Source organism: Musca autumnalis, unplaced genomic scaffold (assembly GCF_047663935.1).
Source record: "Musca autumnalis isolate F117 unplaced genomic scaffold, ASM4766393v1 scaffold_5, whole genome shotgun sequence".
Classification (NCBI taxonomy): domain Eukaryota; kingdom Metazoa; phylum Arthropoda; class Insecta; order Diptera; family Muscidae; genus Musca; species Musca autumnalis.
In genome coordinates this window covers 31,513,234-31,541,157 of record NW_027412088.1, presented here as the reverse complement: position 1 = coordinate 31,541,157, position 27,924 = coordinate 31,513,234, and the positions used below count along the sequence as shown (strand labels likewise).

Genomic DNA, 27,924 nt, shown 5'->3' with positions numbered 1-27,924 from the left:
AATAAAACTTGTCAAGGGGAGAAAATAAATTATAACGGTTGACAGGATTAACATACATACATTCACACAACATGCAACGTAAATGTCATCGTCACTCGTGTAGTAGGCTCTTCTTGTACGTGGTGAGATTTTTTCTCTCTCTCCCTATTTTGTCTTATTGGTGGCATGAACTTTGGAATTTCGTTTAAAGAAACAAATAAAAACGTGGCAATTTCCTACAACACACTACTGTGTAATTGGCATTGAGAGCTTTGTTGGCTTTCTATAGTTTTTATTGTTGTTGTTGTTATTGTTTTCAATTGTTGATGTTGATGATTTTTGCATCATGTGACGAAACGACAATGAACGATGGTGGCCACCAGTGCGCATACTCATGGCAAATGCGTAACTAGGAACAGGGCAACCAACAATCATTGACAAAGCAACAGTGGAAATTTTCATACTATGTGTATTTGTGTATGAATGGCAGAAGAAGACACAAGAAGTGAAGCAACCACATTTCTTTGGTTCAAGGAATATGGCATTTATTGATTTTTTTGTTTAAAACACACAGATATTTTTGTATGCTATTTATTAATGTTTGCTCTTTTTTTGTCTACTTTTAACAGATACGTTGCAGCGTGGCATCATCATCAGCAGCACTACTACTCATTCATTGAGTCCACCAAGAGAGAGAATAGAAATCTAAAAACTTTTTGCAGTATTCAGTTTAATATATACCGGCAAACGAACGTGTTGGACGGTCTCTGGCCTGGTTATATGGAACAAAGAAAAAAAGGATAACAAAGAAAAAGAAATCAAATCATCCTCAAAATATGCAGTGAAAAAATAAGTGAAATTTCCGAAATCAAATAAGAAAAGTTACAAAGAACCACCAATGAAATTTTCAACAAATCGAAATTGAAATTTAAAGAAAAACAAACTGTTCACCCCCACCCCCATTTAATCAAGCAAAAGAAAATTGTGCGAAATGAATATGAAGATTATTCAGAGTGTGCATGAGAAACAAAAATTCAAATCTTTATCAATGCATACAATTAGTAAACGTAATAAGAAGCAGTTTATTATTAATAATTTATTATTAAATTTATTAAACTCCACAATATTAGTTATAATTCAACAATTTATACAACAGCAACAAATGTCGTTTGTTATTAACAAAAATTGTAAATTTATTATTAATTTGATGTAAAAAGAAGAACACAAACAAACACACTCTCAAAAAAAAAAAAGATCATAAAAATCTCAAAAGATAAAATCTTACAAAAAAGTGAAACAAAAAAGTGTTCTAAGAAACCAAAAGAAAAACCATAAACAATTTATAGAGAAAAAAAGTGAAAAGAAAACCTCGAGAAAAGAGAACAAAATTGTGAAAAAAAACGATTTCATCTAAAAACTCTTACCTAAAAACAACCTTAAAAAGTCAATCCCCTTTTTATTGTAACCAAGTACTTAAGCGCTTTTAATAACGCTTATTAAACAAAGTTTTGTAAATTTTCGTTTAAAATCGTAATGCATTCAGTTCAAAGTTCAAAGAAACAATTAAAACTGAGAAGTAGACAACGAAGACATCGTACTCTTAAAGGCGGTGTACGAGCAGCAGCAAGAGCAACAGCAGCAGCACCAACAGTGGTAGAATTAACAACCGCAGCAGCAGCAACAACTCGAAATCCCCTATTTAACAAATCAAGCCGAAGGACCACATTCTTTGGTGGTAAATCAGTTCCTAAAATTCCAAACATTGTGCATGGCATTGTAGTATCAAATTTGTCCTTGGTGTTGTTGCAAAAAGAATACGTGGAACAATTCTATTTTGAGAAACGCAGCGGCGGGGGAGGACCCGAGGATCCGGATATAAGCAAATGCCACACGATAGATAAACATTCGCCCCTGTATTATGGATGATTGATAACCAAGGATAAAGATTGCTGGTTGCCCAAGTTATTACCACAGCAGTGTTTGGCGACAACGGTCAATTATTTTTTGCAAAAAAACTCCCAACAGCAGCAACAACAACATCATCATCAATTGAAACGTAGACGTTTAAAAACTCGTTCACGCAATCGTTAAAGTGCAGGCCAGCTAAACACGCTCATCACATGCCTTGAAGAGTATTGTTTTTCCACAAAAAAACCAAGAGAACGCGGAAATTCCTTCACCACTTGTGTGAAATTGAAAACCCCCAATACCAACAACCCCCCAATTGAAGGCATCCACACAAGGAATAGCTTACAAACTGGCTGCTTGTCAAGATCACAACACTCCGCTCAATAATTATTTGCAGCAGAACATCAATTGTTGCTGTGGTGGTGATCGTGTTGGTTGGAATCGTCTCATCTCAATTCTGGTTGATTTAAATTTCTATTAGACGACAACACTTTCAAAATGGAATTCAGTCAACCAAAAGACATGTTATTACATTCATCATATCAGCAGTATTGTCTAGAAGTAGAGTGTAATGAATGTTGTTGTAATCTCAGTTTGGAAGAAGATTCAAGCCGTGTTGGCCGCATTGCTGCTGGTAATACAAATAATGTAAGGGTTGCTGCAGGAGCCAAGAAACTGCGAAGCTGACATTATCTACTGCTCTATGAAAAGAAAAACAAAGAACAACAAATAAACTATTACAAGCGAATAACATAGCCAAAGCTAAAAAAGAAGGACTTAAAAAGAAAAACTTAAAAAAACATAACGAACAAAAAACAAAATTTCAAAGACTTTTTTGTATAAAAGAAAATTTAAAAAAAAAAACAAAGTATAGGAAAACGAAAACAAAAACATTTTCCCAAAAACTCGCGCTAACAACAAAACAAAAGAAAACTAAAACAAATTTGATTTAAAAAACGCACATTTATTAAAAACAACAACAAAATGCAAAAATACACAGCTCTTAAAGAAACTGCTGCTGGTGGTGTGGAACTCAACAGCACAGCAGCATCGCAAGTACCTCTAATCAATGGCCATGATTCCACACTTTGCGGAGAACAAAACATGATGGAAAATGGCTTCGCCATTGAAGAAGAAAATGTTCCAAAGAAAGATACTCCCACCTTTCAACATTACACAAACAAAGCCAACATTGCAAAATTACAATGGTGGAATACACCAACACCTCGCCTTACTTTGGATATATTCAATAATAAATCAACAACACCTTTGCAAAATGGCAACACATCTCCATCATTAACGCCAGCCAATAATGATGATTTAAATAAATCATTTGAAATGCAAAATCACTTTGGTGAGAATAATGTAAATGGCCCAACGGGCTTGGAGGAGCAGCAGGAACTCCATCTAACACCACGTTCTACATATAGTGCGGGTGGTGGTGGTAATGGCAGTGGTGTTGGTGACAATTCGCCATTATCAAAAAGTGCCAGCAGTTCACGCCATCGCCTAAATCATCATGGCCATCCCCCCCACCATCATCATCATTCTTCCAGCAGTGTGGATAATGCCTCACCTCGCATTCAACTAACCAATCAATTTAGCATTGATGAGGAACCAGATCCAAATAAACAGGATTCGCAGTTGCTGTTGAATGGTAAGTCATTACAAAAATATTATTTATAATATTTTAACTATTTGGGATGAGTCACGGTGAATGGTTCCCTAATGGTGTGAAGCGGAATTGCAATATTCAAATATTATTCAAATATGAGTATTATCTGACATGGCAATATTTTGATATAAAATTTTGTGTGTCCTAACTACCATATGGTGTTTGGGATAACTCTCACGGTAACACCCGAGCAAATACTGCAACGAAAGCATGTCATTGTGTTGCATACATTGAGGAGGCATCCTGTTGCAGGTTTGAATGAATACTGGCGCCGAATATCATATCACAGAATGACCTATCGTGTTGTTGTTGTAACAGTGTTTGTTATTATGTTTGTATGTTCGTTCTTCTGTTCAATCGGGCTCTGGGTCTATCTCCAGTTCCAGGAAAGTGGATGCTTCGATGGGATGTAACACAGATCCACTGGAGTTAGATGAGTAGGTTTGGCTGGGTAATTGAAAAGGTGCCACATGCTGGGTAGATGACTTGCACGCCGCGATCGATTTGCGCCCAATAAGAATTTAGGCGACTGCAATATCCCGAGCGTAGTTGAGCCAAAACTACTCTGGTTTGTCGTGGCAGCTGACGCTCCTCAGCTACAATAGATGGAGGATGTATTTCGAGGACTTTATTCACACTATAATTGCTTAAGGCCTTGGCAACTGCATCCTTGTGACTACTATTTAAACCAGTGTCGAACAGCCATTTGTCGCTGGTTACGAAGATTTTCGGCAATTCACACACATACGATTCGAACGCACAGAAAGAGCGTGCAAGAGAGAGCAAATGTTTTGATTTGTTTTTGTAGCTTGCGTGCATACAATCTTACTAACACATGGTCATAAATTGCCAATGTTTTGAATACATTCACATTTATGGCTTCGCTCTTCTTGGTCGGCACTGATTTAAACTGGCTTCATATGCTTGTTGATCTAGTGGTTCTCTCCTGTATCGTTGGACCTCTCCCTCTAGAGCATGGATATCCTTCCTGATCTGCCTGAATGTGTCGGGCCTACCCACAATGAAAGCATCTCATTGTGTTGCTTTACTGGAAGAATCTTTGCCTCCTCATGTAGATGGTCCACTGAAGATTTGAGGAGGCACCCTGTTGCTATTCTCAGGGCGGCATTCTGGCAAGTTTGAATATTTTTCCAATTCGTATCACATAATTTTGGAGACCAGACTGGCGCCACATAGATTACCACAGACGGACCTATCGCGTTATATGTGGTCAACAAGGTTTCTTTATCTGCACCCCAAGTGCTGCCGGCTAGGGACTTGAGGAACTTGTTCCTACTTTTCAGTTTGTCGCAGATAGCTGTGGCATGCGTGCACGACGTGAAAGTAGTGTCGAATGTGACCCCTAAAATTAAAATTTGGGGGCAGTTAGTGATCGGAATTCTGCTACCGTCGACCATACATACATACATATGTTCCCACAACATCCCCGAAGGGACAAGGGAGACTTCTCTCATATCAACGAGTGCACGCCGATTCATATTGGCTCAATGATATGGGACCTACTGTTTATTGCCGAGTCCGAACGGCGTGTCTTATGACACCACTTGTAGAGAAGTTTTTCATGGCTGAAATACTCAGGAAATGTCGCCAGCATTACTGAGGGGGAATTTTGCCACCGTTGTAAATTTGATGTTGCTTGGCCTGGGATTCGAACCGCCGATCTTCTGAGTGCAAGGCGGACGTGCTAACCATTGCACCACGGTGGCTACCGTCGACCACGACATTCAATTCTCGATGCCGTCTGGAGTGAGCGGAATACAGGAGAGGCAGAGGTTAAACAGTTCTGGAGATATCACCTCACCTTGGGGAACTCCCTGTTTCACTCTACGGGGTTTGGACTTCTTGTTCCTGAATTCCACCTACGACTGGCGTCCACACATATAATTGACTATCCAACGTTTCAAGCTTGGCCGGAGGGTTGTCTGCTCAATGTCCTCAAACAGCGTGGAGTGCCTGACTGTATCAAAGGCTTTTGATAAGTCAAGCGCCACCATCACTGTTCTATCGCACGGCCGTCTCTGGTTGAATTCTTGACAAATATGTGCGGTAATGGCGTGCAGAGCAGTTGTCGTGCTGTGCTGCTTACGGAGTCCATGCTGAAGATCGGCAACTCGATAGCTATTTCTGATACTGGGGAGGACTAAGGCCTCAAGGGTCTTTGCTACGGGCGACAAAAGCGAAATCGGCCTGTACGATTCATTTTTCCTGCCATCCTTGCCGGGCTTCCGTAGTGGGACCACACTGCCCATTTTCCAGACTTCGGGAACAATGAGGGTGGATAGCGACAAGTTGAGAACTTTAGTGAGATACTCCACTCCCGGCTCATCCAGCTGCTTCAGCAGTTCCATGGAGATTCCATCAGGGCCCAACGCTTTGGATGATTTAGCGTTCCTGATGGCATTGGCAACATCATCCATTGTAAACTGTGGTGGTTCCTCCTTGGCAGGAAGAGATCTGATGCGACGTAATAATCTTCACTTCGCCCTGTCACTCTCGGGGTGCTCGACAAACTGTCGATTGAAATAACTTGCACACCTCTTCGGGTCAGTCAACGTAACGTCGCCAAACGTGACTAAGGTCCTATCTTCCCTCCTTCTGGGGTTCGAGAGTGACTTAACCGTTGCCCACAATTCACATAAACCGGCACCAATGTTGCAACTCTTCAGATGATTTAACCACTTGTTCCGCTTATGCTCGCCGACCAGCCTGTTAACTTCCAGTGTCGGCTCCCTGACGCTGGGGTCACATGGAAGCTGGTCACGACGAAGCTCATCACGCTCATTTACTAATCCCGTCGTCTCTGCTGGGAAGTTTGGTCTTACTTAAGGTATTCGACCAGCAGGTATATGGCGAGCGACTGCAGCAGTGATGATGTTTCGGAACGTCCTTTCCGCTACCCGAACATCAGAAGGATTGGGTGATTGAAGCTCTCTTATGATTGACGAATATGCGGCGTTCAGAGGTGATGAAATCGGCACGTTTGCTGATGGAGACAATTATGGGGTGATTTTCGGATCCAAGAGAAATGAGGGTTTGCCAGCTGACATCATTTGTTAGACCAAGTGACACGATGGTAGGTGCGTCCTCATTGACCTTGCAAAACGTAAAGCTATAAATCTCATGATCATGAGTCCCCTAACAGCGGCCGGTTATGACCTTCGGAAAGTTGGTTAATGTTCGATCCACAACCTGGAGTACAGCTATTTATCGGCGGGAAGTATACGTTTAGCAACTCTACCTCGGCAGTGCCACAACTGACTGCTACCCCCATACATTCCATGTACGGGTCATTAGAGACAGTCTCAAGCGAGATAGGTTTGTATTCAATAGACTAGTGCAATATGGTGCGATCCTTCCTCAGTGAGTTGTAATCATCACAACACTGTAAGCTGCAGTGGATGTTGAGCCTGGTTTCCTGACCGGCGCAACTATGATATTATCTGGGAGTCCATTGCAATTAAATTGCAAAAAGGCGAATCAACCGATTCGGTCCAAAATTTGGCTTTCGTAATACTTTGTCCAAACTTAGTTTAAGTTCGGAGATGGGTTATATCGGTCCACTCCTTCCGGTGCCTCCCCCACAAAAGTTCGGAAATGTTCGGAAAATTTGTGCGCGCTATAACTCTTGAAGGGAGTAACCGATTTGGTCCATACTTTGCACATTGTGAAATTTCTACTAGTCTTAGATTTGGTTCCAATACGGACTCAATCCGTCCACTCCTTCGGGAACCTCCCACACAAAATTTCGGGAAAGTTCAGTTTAGGACCTGCTTTCGAATTGCTTTGATTTTTGTTGCAGCAACTTTTATTCACTGCCCTCTATACGACAGTACAAGTTTCATCAGAGGCAAGTCCACACTTCCTGAGCAAATAGCCTGAAAGGTGCAAAAAAACCCTATGACACCGTGTGTAGTGGTTGGAGCGCAAGATAACTCTTGAACGTATCTGCCGATTCGGTCCAAAATATGGCCTTCGTAATATTTTGTCCAAACATAGTTTAAATTTGAAGATAAGCCATATCGATCCACTCTTTCAGGTACCTCCCCCACAAAAGTCCAAAAATTTTCGGAAAAATTGTGCGCACGATAACTCTTAAAGGGAGTGACCGATGTAATCCATACTTTGCACATCTTAATATATCTACCAGATATAGATCAGGTTCGAATATGGACTATATTTGTCTACTCCTTCTGGTACCTCTCACACACAATTTCGGATAAGTTCACTTTAAGACCTGCTCTCGAATCACTTTGATTTTTGTTGAAGCGATTTGCATTCGCTACCTCCATTACGGCGGTAAAAGTTTTTTCAGGGGCAAGTCCATATTTCTTAGGAAAACAGCCCGAAAGTTGCAAAAAATCCCTATGTCACCATGTGGCTTTCGGAGAGCACAATAACTCCCGAACTGTTCAACCGATTTGGTCCAACATTTGGTCTTCGTCATATTATATCCAAACATAGTTTTATGGGGCAATACCACCGGTCCACAACTTCCGGTACTTCTTCCCAATATTTAAAAAATGTCACTAAAATGCTAGGACGATATCACTTGAATGGGGCAACCAATTTGGTCCAAACTTTGGATCTCCTAATATTTTGTCAAAATTTAGCTTAACTTCTAAAATGGCCCATGTCGGTCTTCCCTAAAGGTACCTCCCCCACAAAGGCTCAACATTTGTGTCTTAGTGCAGTTAATTACTAATCCACATTTTTGTCGGCAAGTTCAAATGTCGAAAAAGGGCCACAAAATTCTGAAGATACCTTAAATACATTCAATCTGACCGTAGGTGAAAGTTTCACTTCACATTGGCTGAGGGTATATATCTGTCGGCAAAGCCGACTGACTCTTTTTTACTTGTTTTTGGTTGATTTTGGTATTGATTTGTGCTACCAAAAAATCGACAGATGAATTGTCACATTTTATGACCCTGAATTACTTAGACCTAACATAAGTAAAAACCATTGTGTAATAAATTAACTTACTTAGTACACCATGGAACTTTCTCTCTTTTTGAACTAAAATAACTGTTTTCTACAGCAAACAATCATCTTTAATATCATACAATTTATGATGATATAGTTATTATACCGCTCCTTAAGAATTTATCGTGGATTAGCCGTCAGAGGACATTATTTTTCTGTAAATAATACGTATCCAATTGGAGAATCATTAGTAGAAATCAATACACAAACAATACATTAAAATAATAATGTTTGTAATGTGAAGGCATTTCAGTGAAAGACATAACCCCCCGGCACCCGTACACATAATGCACAATAAAATCATTCGAATGTAAAGACAAAAAGAAAAACCTTCACAATTCCATGACTGTAAATGGCTGTTAAATATTTTATGAACATACGGACATACAAACAAACAGATATATTACACAAATTTACACATGTAATTGCATTCTAAGGTCAGTTATTTGTATTGTAGTGCATTGGTTGTTGTTGTTACTGTCATTTTGTTTATAAATTAAACAAATATAAATTGATGTGATTGCCGTGACAGTATTGTTGTATGCGATAGATACATATGTATGTATGTAGATGGAGAAATATTTCTTGAGCGTTTACCGACCGAGCGATCCCTCGATTACTTTACACGATATTAATATAATGTAAATGATTGGTTGGTTGGTTGGTTGCACATGTTTGCTTGAATATTATTAATCATATTCATTCCGCATAACTTGTTACCCACTTATGTTGTTGCTAGATTTACATATATTGGAAATCATGTGTTTATTTTTTCATTTAACATAAATTGATTTTAAACATTAATTGATTGCAATAGATTGACGTTTTTTATTATTATTTTGAGTTTAATAAAAAATTATTCAATTGAAAATGGTTTTTGATTATCATCTTTTATTTCTCTCTTGTCGTTGGACCTTAAAGTGTTTTGTTGTTCCTGTTAATTGAATAGTCAACAAAATCGTACTAATTTTTTGTAACAACAATAACAAAAAAAACCCACTTGTTTATTTTTATGGCGCTAATTAATTAAATTGGTAGTTTTTATTAATATTTTTAACACGTTACAAACAAAACGTCATAAAAAGGAAACGCATTGTTTTGTTTGCTGTGTTGTTTTGTTTGTGATTACGAAAAACCAAAGCATAGTTTTAGGCATTCCACACACATAGAAACTGTCATACAATGCAAGTACTATTAATGCAGCCGCCAGTGGTTCTCAAACCTGTTAATAGAATTTTAATTAGGAAAATGTACAGTTGGGAGGATAAAAAGAGCGACGCTACCATGGACATTTTTCTTATTATAATAAAATAGTGTTGTTGTATATGTTTTTTGTTACTTTTTATTGAACATAGGCTGAGAAATGGGCAAATAAAGGTAATCAGCGTTTTAATAAAAGTGGAGGGCCTAAATGTACTATGGACAGATTCATAACTTTAATAATTTATTTTTATTTCTTTATTTAATCAAAAAATTCCCAACCTACAGTAGGTCTATTCTGTAACATTTATCGATTGAAAAGTTGTTAACATTTCTTTTGTTTTTGTAACAACTACAAAACAAATAAATAAAATTGTTGTAAAATAAACAATGGTTATCATGAACGGCAATTCACCTTGATTTTTTCACTTTCCCCCTTAAGTTTCAACGGCGGAAAAACAAAACTCACGCGGAAATTTCATTCATGATAACCCCTAATGAGTAGAGTTGTTAAAAAGTTACTGAATAGGGGGGCTGGGGCTACAAATGATAGAAATTAAAAAAAAAAAATAAATAATACGAGAGTACAATTTTTGCAACTTGTTAACTTTAAAAATAAATAATCTATATTAATAGAAATCAAATGTCGTTCGTTGGTAATGGCTTCAGTTGAGAACGGCTGGATCGGAGGAGGTGAGGCACCTTCCTCACGCCTTTTGCATTTCGGAGGAACGGTTTTTGATATTTTCCTATTTTTGATAGAAGTTTAGCACATTTTCTTCACAATCACAAATATTATTGATATTTGCAATATATTGGATGTCTTTATGGGGCATTATCTTTGATTCAATTTTAATTTTTGGTGCAGGTTCATGCGGGAAAATAATGTTAGGAAGGAAAACTAACATTTGATGATTTGATTTTGACGGTCAAGTTTAAATTTCCTTAAGAAATTGTCTTGTTTACCTAAAGTGGCTCTATTATTTCGCACAGCTCTTTACAGGCTCTGGCTAGCCTAATACAAAGTCAACCCCCAAATTGGACAAATGTTAACTGAATTTTATTTATGGGATAATGTTCCACTATAAAAATGCAATTTGCGCCATAAAACACTTTTCAGAAGTGATTTAGAAACGTTTAATGCGTTGTAACTTCAGTGGCTCTATTATTTCGCACACCAGTGTATGTTCGAGGACCATATTGGCGCCGCATAGCTTATCACAGACCGACCTATCGCGTTATATGTGGTCACCAAAGTTCCTTTATCTGCATCCCAAGTGCTGCCGGCTAGGGACTTGAGGACCTTGTTCCTACTTTTCAGCTTGTCGCAGATAGTTGTGGCGTGTGCGCACGACGTGAATGTAGTGTCGAATGTGACCCCTAAAATTTTAGGGCAGTTTGTGGTCGGAATTCTGCTACCGTTGACCACGACATTCAACTCACGTCCAAACTGCGCTGTCCATGTGGTGAACAGAGTGGCTGTAGATTTTGTGGCGGAAATCTGCATATTCCTCGAATGGAAAAAGGTGGTAAGATCGGTTAAATATTTGTTCAGTCTCTCACAGATGTCATCAGGATAGGTGCCCAGGATCGTGCAATCATCCGCATACGTTATAATATCGATGCCGTCTGGAGGGGGCTGAATACAAGGGAGATAGAGGTTAAACAGTTCCGGAGATATCACCCCACCTTGGGGAACTCCCTGTTTTACTCTATGGCATTGGTGCTCGCTTCCTTACGGTAGCGTAAAACAAGCCACACGCATTCTCTCTTTATTTCTGATGTACCATTGCTAAGCAATGGGGAGAGTGTCTTACCACTACTAATACACCAACTATTCTGAGCACCCCTGCTCTACGGGGCTTGGACTTCTTGTTCCTGAATTCCACGTACTACTGGCGTCCACACATATAATTGACTATCCAACGTTTCAAGCTTGGCCGGAGGGTTGTTTGCTCAATGTCCTCAAACAGCGTGGAGTGCCTGACTGTATAAAAGGCTTTTGATAAGTCAAGCGCCACCATCACTGTTCTATCGCACGGCCGTCTCTGGTTGAGTCCATGACAAATATGTGTGGTAATGGCGTGCAGCGCAGTTGTCGTGCTGCGCTGCTTACGGAATCACCTATACCGGCTCCAATGTTGCAACTCTTCAGATGATTTAACCACTTGTTCCGATTATGCTCGCCGACCAGCCTGTTAACTTCCAGTGTCAGCTCCCTGACTCTGGGGTTGTTTCGACGAAGCTCATCACGCTCATTTGCTAATCCCGTCGCCTCTGCTGGGAAGTTTGGTCTTACTTCGGGTATTCGACCAGCAGGGATATGGCGAGCGGCTGCAGCAGTGATGATGTCTCGAAACGTCCTTTCCGCTACCCGAACATCAGAAGGATTGGACAGTTCTCTGAAGCGGTGATTGGTGAAAGCTCTGGCGAGCTGTGACACTCTCCTCTAATTCTGGTAGGGGCGTCCTCATTGACCGTGCAAAACGTAGAGCTGTCAATCTGCTCAGCCAGCGCTGTACCTCTCTGGTCGTTTCCGAGGGTCGATTGCCACATCTCATGATGCGCAATAAAGTCCTCCAGGACCAGACGATCATGACCTTCCAAAAGCGGGCTAATGTTAGGCACGTAATCTGAGATACAGCTATTTCTCGGCGGGATGTATACGTTCAGCAACTCTATCTCGGCAGTTCCACACCTGACTGCTACGGTGTGCTACCCCCATACATTCCATGTACGGGTCATTAGAGATAGGCTCAAGCGAGATAGGTCTGTATTGGAAAGACTGGTGCAATAGGAAAGCTAATCCCCCACCTCCATTTCTGGTGCGATCTTTCCTTAGCGCGTAACCATCGCAACGTTGTAAGCTACAGTTGTTGTTGAGCTTGGTTTCTTGCACCGCAGCGACCTTGATATTCTGGCCATAGGATTTTTTTACAGCATTCAGTAAATTTTCTCAGGAAGTATGGGGCGGCGAGACCAACCTTTTGCCAAAAAGTCTAATCGAACCAATAATAGGTTTATAACTGTCGTAGGATTTTTTTACAGCCTTCAAGATATTTTTTCGGGAAGTATGGGAAGCGAGATCAAGCTTTTGCAAAAAAAATCTAATCGATACGAGAACAGATTTTCAACTGCTCTTTCCCGAAAGTTTGTGTGCGAGAACTCCAAAGAGTGGACCGATATAGCTCATATTCGAACCTGATCTACATCTGGAAGAAATATTACGATGTGCAAAGTATGGGCCAAATCAGTTACTCCCTTCTATGTTGCGCATGTTGCTAAATCGACTCCAAATTGTCTGAAACGGGTTTCGGCCAAACATACTTGAGGTCTAAAATCCCTTGTTTGAAGAGGCACGTTTTGGTTGTATGAACGTGTATAAACCCTTGTTAGCCTAAAGGCTGAAACGATTACCAAAGGCTACCTCTGGTAAAAATTGCAACCCAGGCGGAGAGGCTGCCCTAAACGACATTTAAGCTTTCATTTCTCTAACACAAAACGTAAGGGTGCTTCTACAGACTCTTTCTGAAAGAAAGGGTGCTTCTACAGACTCTTTCTGAAAGAAAGGGTGCGTCTATATACTCTTTCTGAAAGAAAGGGTGCTTCTATAGCAGCGTCGCCCAACAGAATACCATCAAACTAAAGCAAGTGGTTAGGTATAGGTGAAACAAGTAAAAAAGTATCAGTCGGCTTTGCCGACAGAGATATACCCTCAGCCTGTGTATATTGAAACAATTTTTTTCCAAAAAACGCATGTATTTAGGGAGTTTTAAAAATGTTGGGCGTTTGAACTGACAAAAATGTTGATTAGGATTTAATATCAAAAGTTTTGCGGAGGAGATACTAAAAAGAATGGATCTCCAGCTACTACCTATTGTACCAAAGGGGTTTTAAGTATGAACTTGCCCCTGAAACAACTTTTACCATCGCAATTGAGGCAGCAATGCAAGTTGTTTCTACAAAAATCAAAGTGATTCGAAAGCAGGTCTTAAAGTGAACATGTATCCGAAATTTTGAGTGGGAGGTACCGGATGGAGTGGACAAATATAGTCCATATTAGAACCTGATCTATATCTGATAGATATATTAGGATGTGTAAAGTATGGACCAATTCGGCCACTCTCTTCAAGAGTTATCGTACGCACAATTTTTCCGAACATTTTTGAACTTTTGTGGGGGAGGTACCTGAAGGAGTGGACCGATATGGCTTATCTTCGAACTTAAACTATGTTTGGACAAAATATTACTAAGGCCAAACTTTGGACCGAATCGGCAGACCTGTTCGAGAGTTATTTTGCCCTCCAACGTCCTCACACGGTGTCATAGGGGCTTTTTTTGCAACTTTCAGGCTATTTTCTCAGGAAGTATGGACTTGCCCCTGATGAAACTTATACCGTCGTATGGAGGGCAGTGAATACAAGTTGCTAAAGCAAAAAATCAAAGCGATTCGAGAGATGTTCCTAAACTGAACTTTTCCAAAATTTTGTGTGGGAGGTACCCGACGGAGTGGACCGATTGAGTCCATATTAAAACCTGATCTATGTCTGGTACACGCTCCACGATGGGCAAAGTATGGACCAAATCGGTTACACCCTTCAAGAGTTATCGTGCGTACAAATTTTCCGAACATGTTCGAACTTTTGTGGGGGAGGTACCGGAAGGAGTGGACCGATATAGCTCATCTTCGAACTTAAACTAAGTTTGGACAAAATATTACGAAAGCCAAAATTTGAACCGAATCGGTTCATCCCTTCGAGAGTTATCGTGCGCTCCAGCCAGCCAGACAGACAGACGGACGGACATTGCTCAATCGACTCCAAATTGTCTGAAACACATTTCGTCCAAACATACTTGGGGTCTAAAACCATTATTTCGATGAGGCACATTTTGCCCGTATGAAAGTGTATATGAGGAAAAGTCAAAATTTTTTAGTTTCCATGAAGCCAAGGTTTGCACTATTATAATACGCGAACTATTGTAGTTTACCAGTAACTATGACTATTGCTGGATTATTTTAGATGTTTTTGTACAAAGCTCAAAAATTTAGCAAAAAAATTTAATTTACGTGGTAGTTACGACCGCGTAAAGGAAAAAACATAGGTAAAAACACGTTGAAGCTAAACAGGTTTTTTACATTGCTATTCGATTTCTGATTAAACCATTCAAATGACGGACATCTGTCCAAAGTAAAAGTAGGAGAATACAATATGAAGATTACACTTCTAATGTATCACTTTCCAAAATTTCCACTGCATCCACCTTTTATGGATGCTGACATTTTGAAGCCGGATTTCAGGTGGTTTTTGTATTTTTTATGTAACTGGGACGCGCATTCGGATATTTCGAAAAACCAATTATAGGATTAAAGAACTCGCGATTTCGCATAATCTGATATGTATATTGAGTATGTAGCCCACACAGCAGCAGAGTAATCTACTGCCAAAGGCCAAAATTTAGTGTGATATTTTTTCTAAAAAACCTATTTTTTGGGTACAGTATTTACAATATAGTTTTGAGTGTGCTGGTACCCCGCGATATTTTAGTTTTTCGACAATCCGGATTATATGAATCACAGATCATAAAAATCCATCTACTAGAACGGCGGAAATGGCTACTGCAAAAATTGAAAAATTTGCGAAAAGTGTTTTTCAAAATATCGCTGACTAATTCGCGTTTTATGTGGATCGTTTCCATTTCAATGAAGAAAGTGAATCATCACTCGCGTTTGTGCGAAAACAGCGGTTTGAAAAAATTAGTGGCGTGGGAGCTGTATCCGATTTATCCAAAAAATACTGTGTGATGCTACATCCACGGTTCTTGATGGATTTTATTGAAATATGTTTAGATCGATGTATTTATTCACGGTTGATAGTGAAATCGGATGCGCATAAAAAGTGTATGCACTTTGTGCAAAATATTAGCGTTATACAGTTTGTTGCACACTAAACTGCAGACGATGCTACATCTTAGCGGCCAAAGTAAATCCTGGCAAATGTGTACAAATTAAAAGAGAAGAATTCGGTGTATTGGTAAACCGCATGCGCATCAAGTGATTTTGAGGATTTCGCGATTTACACGCATTTCAAAATGAGCATTACCCGATACAATTTTATTTCAAGATTATACCCCATTTAAAGAAACCAAACATTTATTTGAAAGATATCCATATCTTCTGCTATATGTTAGCGTGTTTTCGAAAAGTGATTAGAATAAAAAATGTGATTTATTGCGTGAAATTTAACTAAAATAGAAGAAAAACTCCGACCTATTTTTCTTACATTTTGTTCAACTAACTCACAAAATAAATTTTAATAAATATTTTCTCTTACAAAAATTTTATAAATTTCCTCAATATATTTTTTTGTTTTCGCTATAATATGAAAACCACTAAACGGATTTACATAGTTTTGGTTTCATTTGAATCTTCGCGATGTATAGATTACGTACATATTTTTTATATATTTTTCAGTGGCATAAGCAGGTTGAATTTTATTAAAACAAGTTGCAAACTACCAATTGTTTGGAATTCTTTCCTAATTTCCGCGAAAATGCACAACTTTATCACTAAAGTTATGGGACCTCAGTAAACATATAGTATGTAGGGAGCCCCTAATTAAGAGAGTTTCTCAATATAATGATTAGAGTCTTTTAAAGATTTTTTTCTTTTTATCAGAATTGAAACCGCCATAACTTTTGCGCGCAACAACCAAAATCAGTATCACGAACAGATTTAAGAATGGCATTTTTTTCCCAATCTATGTACCAAAAATCTTTCATGTAGCTTAAAAAAAATTTTAATTTTTTTTTATGGAAAACTAAAAAATTTTGTCTTTTCTTCATATACCCTTCATAGCCTAAAGGCTGAGGGTATAAAAACAAGAACCACACGATGTTTATCAGTCGCGTTTTGCTCACGTACACTGTGAATGAGGGAGAATGGCAAAAGCAAAACAACTCAGTGGGCGCCCGCAGTATACAGATGGGTGACCCTGTTCTATAGACTCTTTCTGAAAGAAAGGGTGCTTCTATAGACTCTTTCTGAAAGAAAAGGTGCTTCTATAGACTCTTTCTGAAAGAAAGGGAGCTTCTATAGACCCTTTCTGAAAGAAAGGGTGCTTCTTTAGACCCTTTCTGAAAGTAAGGGTGCTTCTATAGACCCTATTTGAAAGTGAGGGTGCTTCTTTAGGCCCTTTCTGAATGAAAGGGTGCTTCTTTAGACCCTTTCTGAATGAAAGGGTGCTTCTTTAGACCCTTTCTGAATGAAAGGGTGCTTCTTTAGACCCTTTCTGAATGAAAGGGTGCTTCTTTAGACCCTTTCTGAATGAAAGGGTGCTTCTTTAGACCCTTTCTGAATGAAAGGGTGCTTCTTTAGACCCTTTCTGAATGAAAGGGTGCTTCTTTAGACCCTTTCTGAATGAAAGGGTGCTTCTTTAGACCCTTTCTGAATGAAAGGGTGCTTCTTTAGACCCTTTCTGAATGAAAGGGTGCTTCTTTAGACCCTTTCTGAATGAAAGGGTGCTTCTATAGACTCTTTCTGAAAGAAAGGGTGTTTCTATAGACTCTTTCTGAAAGAAAGGGTGCTTCTATAGACTCTTTCTGAAAGAAAGGGTGCGTCTATATACTCTTTCTGAAATAAAGGGTGCTTCTATAGCAGCGTCGCCCAACAGAATACCATCAAACTAAAGCAAGTGGTTAGGTATAGGTGAAAAAACAACAACCACACGATGTTTATCAGTCGCGTTTTGCTCACGTACACTGTGAATGAGGGAGAATGGCAAAAGCAAAACAACTCAGTGGGGGCCCGCAGTATACAGATGAGTGACCCTGTTCTATAGACTCTTTCTGAAAGAAAGGGTGCTTCTATAGACTCTTTCTGAAAGGGTGCTTCTATAGACTCTTTCAGAAAGAAAAGGTGCTTCTATAGACTCTTTCTGAAAGAAAGGGAGCTTCTATAGACCCTTTCTGAAAGAAAGGGTGCTTCTTTAGACCCTTTCTGAAAGTAAGGGTGCTTCTATAGACCCTATTTGAAAGTAAGGGTGCTTCTTTAGGCCCTTTCTGAATGAAATGGTGCTTCTTTAGGCCCTTTCTGAATGAAAGGGTGCTTCTTTAGACCCTTTCTGAATGAAAGGGTGCTTCTTTAGACCCTTTCTGAATGAAAGGGTGCTTCTTTAGACCCTTTCTGAATGAAAGGGTGCTTCTTTAGACCCTTTCTGAATGAAAGGGTGCTTCTTTAGACCCTTTCTGAATGAAAGGGTGCTTCTTTAGACCCTTTCTGAATGAAAGGGTGCTTCTTTAGACCCTTTCTGAATGAAAGGGTGCTTCTTTAGACCCTTTCTGAATGAAAGGGTGCTTCTTTAGACCCTTTCTGAATGAAAGGGTGCTTCTTTAGACCCTTTCTGAATGAAAGGGTGCTTCTTTAGACCCTTTCTGAATGAAAGGGTGCTTCTTTAGACCCTTTCTGAATGAAAGGGTGCTTCTTTAGACCCTTTCTGAATGAAAGGGTGCTTCTTTAGACCCTTTCTGAATGAAAGGGTGCTTCTTTAGACCCTTTCTGAATGAAAGGGTGCTTCTTTAGACCCTTTCTGAATGAAAGGGTGCTTCTTTAGACCCTTTCTGAATGAAAGGGTGCTTCTTTAGACCCTTTCTGAATGAAAGGGTGCTTCTTTAGACCCTTTCTGAATGAAAGGGTGCTTCTTTAGACCCTTTCTGAATGAAAGGGTGCTTCTTTAGACCCTTTCTGAATGAAAGGGTGCTTCTTTAGACCCTTTCTGAATGAAAGGGTGCTTCTTTAGACCCTTTCTGAATGAAAGGGTGCTTCTTTAGACCCTTTCTGAATGAAAGGGTGCTTCTTTAGACCCTTTCTGAATGAAAGGGTGCTTCTTTAGACCCTTTCTGAATGAAAGGGTGCTTCTTTAGACCCTTTCTGAATGAAAGGGTGCTTCTTTAGACCCTTTCTGAATGAAAGGGTGCTTCTTTAGACCCTTTCTGAATGAAAGGGTGCTTCTTTAGACCCTTTCTGAATGAAAGGGTGCTTCTTTAGACCCTTTCTGAATGAAAGGGTGCTTCTTTAGACCCTTTCTGAATGAAAGGGTGCTTCTTTAGACCCTTTCTGAATGAAAGGGTGCTTCTTTAGACCCTTTCTGAATGAAAGGGTGCTTCTTTAGACCCTTTCTGAATGAAAGGGTGCTTCTTTAGACCCTTTCTGAATGAAAGGGTGCTTCTTTAGACCCTTTCTGAATGAAAGGGTGCTTCTTTAGACCCTTTCTGAATGAAAGGGTGCTTCTTTAGACCCTTTCTGAATGAAAGGGTGCTTCTTTAGACCCTTTCTGAATGAAAGGGTGCTTCTTTAGACCCTTTCTGAATGAAAGGGTGCTTCTTTAGACCCTTTCTGAATGAAAGGGTGCTTCTTTAGACCCTTTCTGAATGAAAGGGTGCTTCTTTAGACCCTTTCTGAATGAAAGGGTGCTTCTTTAGACCCTTTCTGAATGAAAGGGTGCTTCTTTAGACCCTTTCTGAATGAAAGGGTGCTTCTTTAGACCCTTTCTGAATGAAAGGGTGCTTCTTTAGACCCTTTCTGAATGAAAGGGTGCTTCTTTAGACCCTTTCTGAATGAAAGGGTGCTTCTTTAGACCCTTTCTGAATGAAAGGGTGCTTCTTTAGACCCTTTCTGAATGAAAGGGTGCTTCTTTAGACCCTTTCTGAATGAAAGGGTGCTTCTTTAGACCCTTTCTGAATGAAAGGGTGCTTCTTTAGACCCTTTCTGAATGAAAGGGTGCTTCTTTAGACCCTTTCTGAATGAAAGGGTGCTTCTTTAGACCCTTTCTGAATGAAAGGGTGCTTCTTTAGACCCTTTCTGAATGAAAGGGTGCTTCTTTAGACCCTTTCTGAATGAAAGGGTGCTTCTTTAGACCCTTTCTGAATGAAAGGGTGCTTCTTTAGACCCTTTCTGAATGAAAGGGTGCTTCTTTAGACCCTTTCTGAATGAAAGGGTGCTTCTTTAGACCCTTTCTGAATGAAAGGGTGCTTCTTTAGACCCTTTCTGAATGAAAGGGTGCTTCTTTAGACCCTTTCTGAATGAAAGGGTGCTTCTTTAGACCCTTTCTGAATGAAAGGGTGCTTCTTTAGACCCTTTCTGAATGAAAGGGTGCTTCTTTAGACCCTTTCTGAATGAAAGGGTGCTTCTTTAGACCCTTTCTGAATGAAAGGGTGCTTCTTTAGACCCTTTCTGAATGAAAGGGTGCTTCTTTAGACCCTTTCTGAATGAAAGGGTGCTTCTTTAGACCCTTTCTGAATGAAAGGGTGCTTCTTTAGACCCTTTCTGAATGAAAGGGTGCTTCTTTAGACCCTTTCTGAATGAAAGGGTGCTTCTTTAGACCCTTTCTGAATGAAAGGGTGCTTCTTTAGACCCTTTCTGAATGAAAGGGTGCTTCTTTAGACCCTTTCTGAATGAAAGGGTGCTTCTTTAGACCCTTTCTGAATGAAAGGGTGCTTCTTTAGACCCTTTCTGAATGAAAGGGTTCTTCTTTAGACCCTTTCTGAATGAAAGGGTTCTTCTTTAGACCCTTTCTGAATGAAAGGGTTCTTCTTTAGACCCTTTCTGAATGAAAGGGTTCTTCTTTAGACCCTTTCTGAATGAAAGGGTTCTTCTTTAGACCCTTTCTGAATGAAATGTTAGACCCTTTCTGAATGAAAGGGTGCTTCTTTAGACCCTTTCTGAATGAAAGGGTGCTTCTTTAGACCCTTTCTGAATGAAATGTTAGACCCTTTCTGAATGAAAGGGTGCTTCTTTAGACCCTTTCTGAATGAAAGGGTGCTTCTTTAGACCCTTTCTGAATGAAAGGGTGCTTCTTTAGACCCTTTCTGAATGAAAGGGTGCTTCTTTAGACCCTTTCTGAATGAAAGGGTGCTTCTTTAGACCCTTTCTGAATGAAAGGGTGCTTCTTTAGACCCTTTCTGAATGAAAGGGTGCTTCTTTAGACCCTTTCTGAATGAAAGGGTGCTTCTTTAGACCCTTTCTGAATGAAAGGGTGCTTCTTTAGACTCTTTCTGAATGAAAGGGTGCTTCTTTAGACCCTTTCTGAATGAAAGGGTGCTTCTTTAGACCCTTTCTGAATGAAAGGGTGCTTCTTTAGACCCTTTCTGAATGAAAGGGTGCTTCTTTAGACCCTTTCTGAATGAAAGGGTGCTTCTTTAGACCCTTTCTGAATGAAAGGGTGCTTCTTTAGACCCTTTCTGAATGAAAGGGTGCTTCTTTAGACCCTTTCTGAATGAAAGGGTGCTTCTTTAGACCCTTTCTGAATGAAAGGGTGCTTCTTTAGACCCTTTCTGAATGAAAGGGTGCTTCTTTAGACCCTTTCTGAATGAAAGGGTGCTTCTTTAGACCCTTTCTGAATGAAAGGGTGCTTCTTTAGACCCTTTCTGAATGAAAGGGTGCTTCTTTAGACCCTTTCTGAATGAAAGGGTGCTTCTTTAGACCCTTTCTGAATGAAAGGGTGCTTCTTTAGACCCTTTCTGAATGAAAGGGTGCTTCTTTAGACCCTTTCTGAATGAAAGGGTGCTTCTTTAGACCCTTTCTGAATGAAAGGGTGCTTCTTTAGACCCTTTCTGAATGAAAGGGTGCTTCTTTAGACCCTTTCTGAATGAAAGGGTGCTTCTTTAGACCCTTTCTGAATGAAAGGGTGCTTCTTTAGACCCTTTCTGAATGAAAGGGTGCTTCTTTAGACCCTTTCTGAATGAAAGGGTGCTTCTTTAGACCCTTTCTGAATGAAAGGGTGCTTCTTTAGACCCTTTCTGAATGAAAGGGTGCTTCTTTAGACCCTTTCTGAATGAAAGGGTGCTTCTTTAGACCCTTTCTGAATGAAAGGGTGCATCTTTAGACCCTTTCTGAATGAAAGGGTGCTTCTTTAGACCCTTTCTGAATGAAAGGGTTCTTCTTTAGACCCTTTCTGAATGAAATGTTAGACCCTTTCTGAATGAAAGGGTGCTTCTTTAGACCCTTTCTGAATGAAAGGGTGCTTCTTTAGACCCTTTCTGAATGAAAGGGTGCTTCTTTAGACCCTTTCTGAATGAAAGGGTGCTTCTTTAGACCCTTTCTGAATGAAAGGGTGCTTCTTTAGACCCTTTCTGAATGAAAGGGTGCTTCTTTAGACCCTTTCTGAATGAAAGGGTGCTTCTTTAGACCCTTTCTGAATGAAAGGGTGCTTCTTTAGACCCTTTCTGAATGAAAGGGTGCTTCTTTAGACCCTTTCTGAATGAAAGGGTGCTTCTTTAGACCCTTTCTGAATGAAAGGGTGCTTCTTTAGACCCTTTCTGAATGAAAGGGTGCTTCTTTAGACCCTTTCTGAATGAAAGGGTGCTTCTTTAGACCCTTTCTGAATGAAAGGGTGCTTCTTTAGACCCTTTCTGAATGAAAGGGTGCTTCTTTAGACCCTTTCTGAATGAAAGGGTGCTTCTTTAGACCCTTTCTGAATGAAAGGGTGCTTCTTTAGACCCTTTCTGAATGAAAGGGTGCTTCTTTAGACCCTTTCTGAATGAAAGGGTGCTTCTTTAGACCCTTTCTGAATGAAAGGGTGCTTCTTTAGACCCTTTCTGAATGAAAGGGTGCTTCTTTAGACCCTTTCTGAATGAAAGGGTGCTTCTTTAGACCCTTTCTGAATGAAAGGGTGCTTCTTTAGACCCTTTCTGAATGAAAGGGTGCTTCTTTAGACCCTTTCTGAATGAAAGGGTGCTTCTTTAGACCCTTTCTGAATGAAAGGGTGCTTCTTTAGACCCTTTCTGAATGAAAGGGTGCTTCTTTAGACCCTTTCTGAATGAAAGGGTGCTTCTTTAGACCCTTTCTGAATGAAAGGGTGCTTCTTTAGACCCTTTCTGAATGAAAGGGTGCTTCTTTAGACCCTTTCTGAATGAAAGGGTGCTTCTTTAGACCCTTTCTGAATGAAAGGGTGCTTCTTTAGACCCTTTCTGAATGAAAGGGTGCTTCTTTAGACCCTTTCTGAATGAAAGGGTGCTTCTTTAGACCCTTTCTGAATGAAAGGGTGCTTCTTTAGACCCTTTCTGAATGAAAGGGTGCTTCTTTAGACCCTTTCTGAATGAAAGGGTGCTTCTTTAGACCCTTTCTGAATGAAAGGGTGCTTCTTTAGACCCTTTCTGAATGAAAGGGTGCTTCTTTAGACCCTTTCTGAATGAAAGGGTGCTTCTTTAGACCCTTTCTGAATGAAAGGGTGCTTCTTTAGACCCTTTCTGAATGAAAGGGTGCTTCTTTAGACCCTTTCTGAATGAAAGGGTGCTTCTTTAGACCCTTTCTGAATGAAAGGGTGCTTCTTTAGACCCTTTCTGAATGAAAGGGTGCTTCTTTAGACCCTTTCTGAATGAAAGGGTGCTTCTTTAGACCCTTTCTGAATGAAAGGGTGCTTCTTTAGACCCTTTCTGAATGAAATGTTAGACCCTTTCTGAATGAAAGGGTGCTTCTTTAGACCCTTTCTGAATGAAATGTTAGACCCTTTCTGAATGAAAGGGTGCTTCTTTAGACCCTTTCTGAATGAAAGGGTGCTTCTTTAGACCCTTTCTGAATGAAAGGGTGCTTCTTTAGACCCTTTCTGAATGAAAGGGTGCTTCTTTAGACCCTTTCTGAATGAAAGGGTGCTTCTTTAGACCCTTTCTGAATGAAAGGGTGCTTCTTTAGACCCTTTCTGAATGAAAGGGTGCTTCTTTAGACCCTTTCTGAATGAAAGGGTGCTTCTTTAGACCCTTTCTGAATGAAAGGGTGCTTCTTTAGACCCTTTCTGAATGAAAGGGTGCTTCTTTAGACCCTTTCTGAATGAAAGGGTGCTTCTTTAGACCCTTTCTGAATGAAATGTTAGACCCTTTCTGAATGAAAGGGTGCTTCTTTAGACCCTTTCTGAATGAAAGGGTGCTTCTTTAGACCCTTTCTGAATGAAAGGGTGCTTCTTTAGACCCTTTCTGAATGAAAGGGTGCTTCTTTAGACCCTTTCTGAATGAAAGGGTGCTTCTTTAGACCCTTTCTGAATGAAAGGGTGCTTCTTTAGACCCTTTCTGAATGAAAGGGTGCTTCTTTAGACCCTTTCTGAATGAAAGGGTGCTTCTTTAGACCCTTTCTGAATGAAAGGGTGCTTCTTTAGACCCTTTCTGAATGAAAGGGTGCTTCTTTAGACCCTTTCTGAATGAAAGGGTGCTTCTTTAGACCCTTTCTGAATGAAAGGGTGCTTCTTTAGACCTTTTCTGAATGAAAGGGTGCTTCTTTAGACCCTTTCTGAATGAAAGGGTGCTTCTTTAGACCCTTTCTGAATGAAAGGGTGCTTCTTTAGACCCTTTCTGAATGAAAGGGTGCTTCTTTAGACCCTTTCTGAATGAAAGGGTGCTTCTTTAGACCCTTTCTGAATGAAAGGGTGCTTCTTTAGACCCTTTCTGAATGAAAGGGTGCTTCTTTAGACCCTTTCTGAATGAAAGGGTTCTTCTTTAGACCCTTTCTGAATGAAAGGGTTCTTCTTTAGACCCTTTCTGAATGAAATGTTAGACCCTTTCTGAATGAAAAGGTGCTTCTTTAGACCCTTTCTGAATGAAAGGGTGCTTCTTTAGACCCTTTCTGAATGAAAGGGTGCTTCTTTAGACCCTTTCTGAATGAAAGGGTGCTTCTTTAGACCCTTTCTGAATGAAAGGGTGCTTCTTTAGACCCTTTCTGAATGAAAGGGTGCTTCTTTAGACCCTTTCTGAATGAAAGGGTGCTTCTTTAGACCCTTTCTGAATGAAAGGGTTCTTCTTTAGACCCTTTCTGAATGAAATGTTAGACCCTTTCTGAATGAAAGGGTGCTTCTTTTGACCCTTTCTGTATGAAAGGGTGCTTCTTTACACCCTTTCTGAATGAAAGGGTGCTTCTAAATGAAAGGGTGCTTCTTTAGACCCTTTCAGAATGAAATGGTGCTTCTTTAGACCCTTTCTGAATGAAATGGTGTTTCTTTAGACCCTTTCTGAATGAAATGGTGCTTCTTTAGACCCTTTCTGAATGAAAGGGTGCTTCTTTAGACCCTTTCTGAATGAAAGGGTGCTTCTTTAGACCCTTTCTGAATGAAAGGGTGCTTCTTTAGACCCTTTCTGAATGAAAGGGTGCTTCTTTAGACCCTTTCTGAATGAAAGGGTGCTTCTTTAGACCCTTTCTGAATGAAAGGGTGCTTCTTTAGACCCATTCTGAATGAAAGGGTGCTTCTTTAGACCCTTTCTGAATGAAAGGGTGCTTCTTTAGACCCTTTCTGAATGAAAGGGTGCTTCTTTAGACCCTTTCTGAATGAAAGGGTGCTTCTTTAGACCTTTTCTGAATGAAAGGGTGCTTCTTTAGACCCTTTCTGAATGAAAGGGTGCTTCTTTAGACCCTTTCTGAATGAAAGGGTTCTTCTTTAGACCCTTTCTGAATGAAAGGGTTCTTCTTTAGACCCTTTCTGAATGAAATGTTAGACCCTTTCTGAATGAAATGGTGCTTCTTTTGACCCTTTCTGTATGAAAGGGTGCTTCTTTACACCCTTTCTGAATGAAAGGGTGCTTCTAAATGAAAGGGTGCTTCTTTAGACCCTTTCAGAATGAAATGGTGCTTCTTTAGACCCTTTCTGAATGAAAGGGTGCTTCTTTAGACCCTTTCTGAATGAAAGGGTGCTTCTTTAGACCCTTTCTGAATGAAAGGGTGCTTCTTTAGACCCTTTCTGAATGAAAGGGTGCTTCTTTAGACCCTTTCTGAATGAAAGGGTGCTTCTTTAGACCCTTTCTGAATGAAAGGGTGCTTCTTTAGACCCTTTCTGAATGAAAGGGTGCTTCTTTAGACCCTTTCTGAATGAAAGGGTGCTTCTTTAGACCCTTTCTGAATGAAAGGGTGCTTCTTTAGACCCTTTCTGAATGAAATGGTGCTTCTTTAGACCCTTTCTGAATGAAAGGGTGCTTCTTTAGACCCTTTCTGAATGAAAGGGTGCTTCTTTAGACCCTTTCTGAAAAAAAAGGATGCTTCTATAGACTCTTTCTGAAAGAAAGGGTGCTTCTATAGACTCTTTCTGAAAGAAAGGGTGCTTCTATAGACCCTTTCTGAAAGTAAGGGTACTTCTATAGACCCTTTCTGAAAGTAAGGGTGCTTGTAGAGACCCTTTCTGAAAGTAAGGGTGCTTGTAGAGACCCTTTCTGAAAGTAAGGGTGCTTCTATAGACCCTTTCTGAAAGTAAGGGTGCTTCTATAGACCCTTTCTGGAAGTAAGGCTGCTTCTATAGACCCTTTCTGAAAGTAAGGGTGCTTCTATAGACCCTTTCTGAAAGTAAGGGTGCTTCTATAGACCCTTTCTGAAAGTAAGGGTGCTTCTATAGACCATTTTTGAAAGTAAACGGTGCTGCTATAGACCCTTTCTGAAAGTAACGGTGCTTGTATAGACCCTTTTTGAAAGTAAGGGTGCTTCTATAGACCCTTTCTGAAAGTGAATGTGCTTCTTTAGACCCTTTCTGAAAGTAAGGGTGCTTCTATAGACCCTTTCTGAAAGTAAGGGTGCTTCTATAGACTCTTTCTGAAATAAGGAGTGCTTCTATAGACCCTTTCTGAATGAAAGGGTGCTTCTACAGACCCTTTCTGAATGAAAGGATGCTTCTATAGACCCTTTCTGAATGAAAGGGTGCTTCTATAGACCCTTTCTGAAAGTAAAGGTACTTCTATAGACCCTTTCTGAAAGTAAGGGTGCTTGTATAGACCATTTCTGAAAGAAAGGATGCTTCTGTAGACCATTTCTGAAAGAAAGGGTGCTTCTACAGACTCTTTCTGAAATAAAGCATGCTTCTATAGACTCTTTCTGAAGGAAAGTGTGCTTCTATAGACTCTTTCTGAAAGAAAGGGTACTTCTATAGACCCGACATTTTTCTTTGGGTGTAATTTAAAATTGACAAGTTGTTTTTCTTTCTACTCACTTCTTGCCTATTTTGGTTACCATTAGTCGTACCAATCTTGAGCAATTTGATTAATTATCTTACACTTATATTGTTGCTATTATTATTGTTGTTGTTTTTCTTATTATTATTGGTGTTGATAATAAACGATAAACTCAAAACAACGAATAAAAATTGCTTAAACAGCATGCCAACAACAACAGCAACAAAGACGTTAGTTTCACAAGGAGAGTAAGCAATACTTCTTATACGACTACACTCTACAAGTGCGCGCAGCACATGGTAAGTCGACGCCATCGCTAACCCAGTCAAATGAACCACGAATGCTACCAATTTACGATCGAATACAATTTGCTGCTGATAATTTGCTCGATTCGATTGTTATTTCTTGCCGTTTTAATTTCGATTTTGCTTTGTCTTTGGTGAGTTCTCTGTTCTCGGCCCCCTTTACTGCTCTTCTCCACGCAAAACATCAATTGAATTTCATAAAAAAATAACAACACGCGTTAAACTACGTTGACGACTTTGGAAAGCCGTTAACGTTAAAGTCAACGAAGACTGTGGCGATGTCGACGACGTCGTCGCAAATTCATTTCAAGTGGCAATCCGACTGACTGACGATCAGCAACAAAACTGTGTTTTGCTGCTCTGACGTTTCTCCATATCGTCAATCGCATTCAGTCTCCTTTGCGTTTCTGATCCGTTCGTGTGTTCATTATGTTAAGAAGGCGGTCGTTCGGTCGGTTGATCAAATAACCGCTGTTTCTGTCTGTCCATCGCCTGTCAATAGAAAAATAAGAAAAGTCAATGCGATAGTAGTGCTGTTGTTGTTGTGATTCGTTATTTTTTTGTTGGTCTCCTCCAGTATTGGCAGGCAGCTCTTTTTTGCGGTCTCATCTTCATCTTCTTTAAATGCTGTCTAATGAAACAATTAAAAGTAATTAAAAAAAAGAAAAGAAATACACACAAGTGATGGAATATAAAATGCTAAACAAATGCCAATAAAACAAAGAGTGAAACAAAAAATGAAACAAATGATGAATAATAAAAAAATAAGCAATGTCTTATTTTCAAGTGTTTGAAAAACTTCCAAGAATGATAAATAAGAAAAATAACCCACAACCAATCATTGGTGTCATGCAAAAAAATGGAATGAAAACTGTTGTTGTTTTGAAAATGAAAACGCACTTGCGCCGTATTTATTCAATGATAAAATACGGAATTCCGTTGTGAATT

General features: G+C 39.8%; 1 protein-coding gene across 5 annotated transcripts in view; it reads left to right on the top strand.

Moving 5' to 3' along the window:
- Positions 1 to 27,924, top strand: part of anne (polyamine-transporting ATPase anne boleyn) — a 91,562-nt gene that overhangs the window by 26,239 nt on the left and 37,399 nt on the right. For 2 of the 5 annotated variants that reach the window (XM_073992832.1, XM_073992831.1), the window contains exon 1: positions 27,361 to 27,625. Coding sequence is in view for 2 of the 5 variants with exons in the window: in XM_073992828.1 (XP_073848929.1) it covers positions 2,872 to 3,544 (673 nt within the window). In the remaining 3 variants the exon portion in view is untranslated. Of the gene's footprint in view, positions 1 to 340; positions 485 to 608; positions 3,545 to 27,109; positions 27,626 to 27,924 lie in introns of those variants that run through there. The other 3 variants (XM_073992829.1, XM_073992828.1, XM_073992830.1) reach the window with 3 other exon arrangements.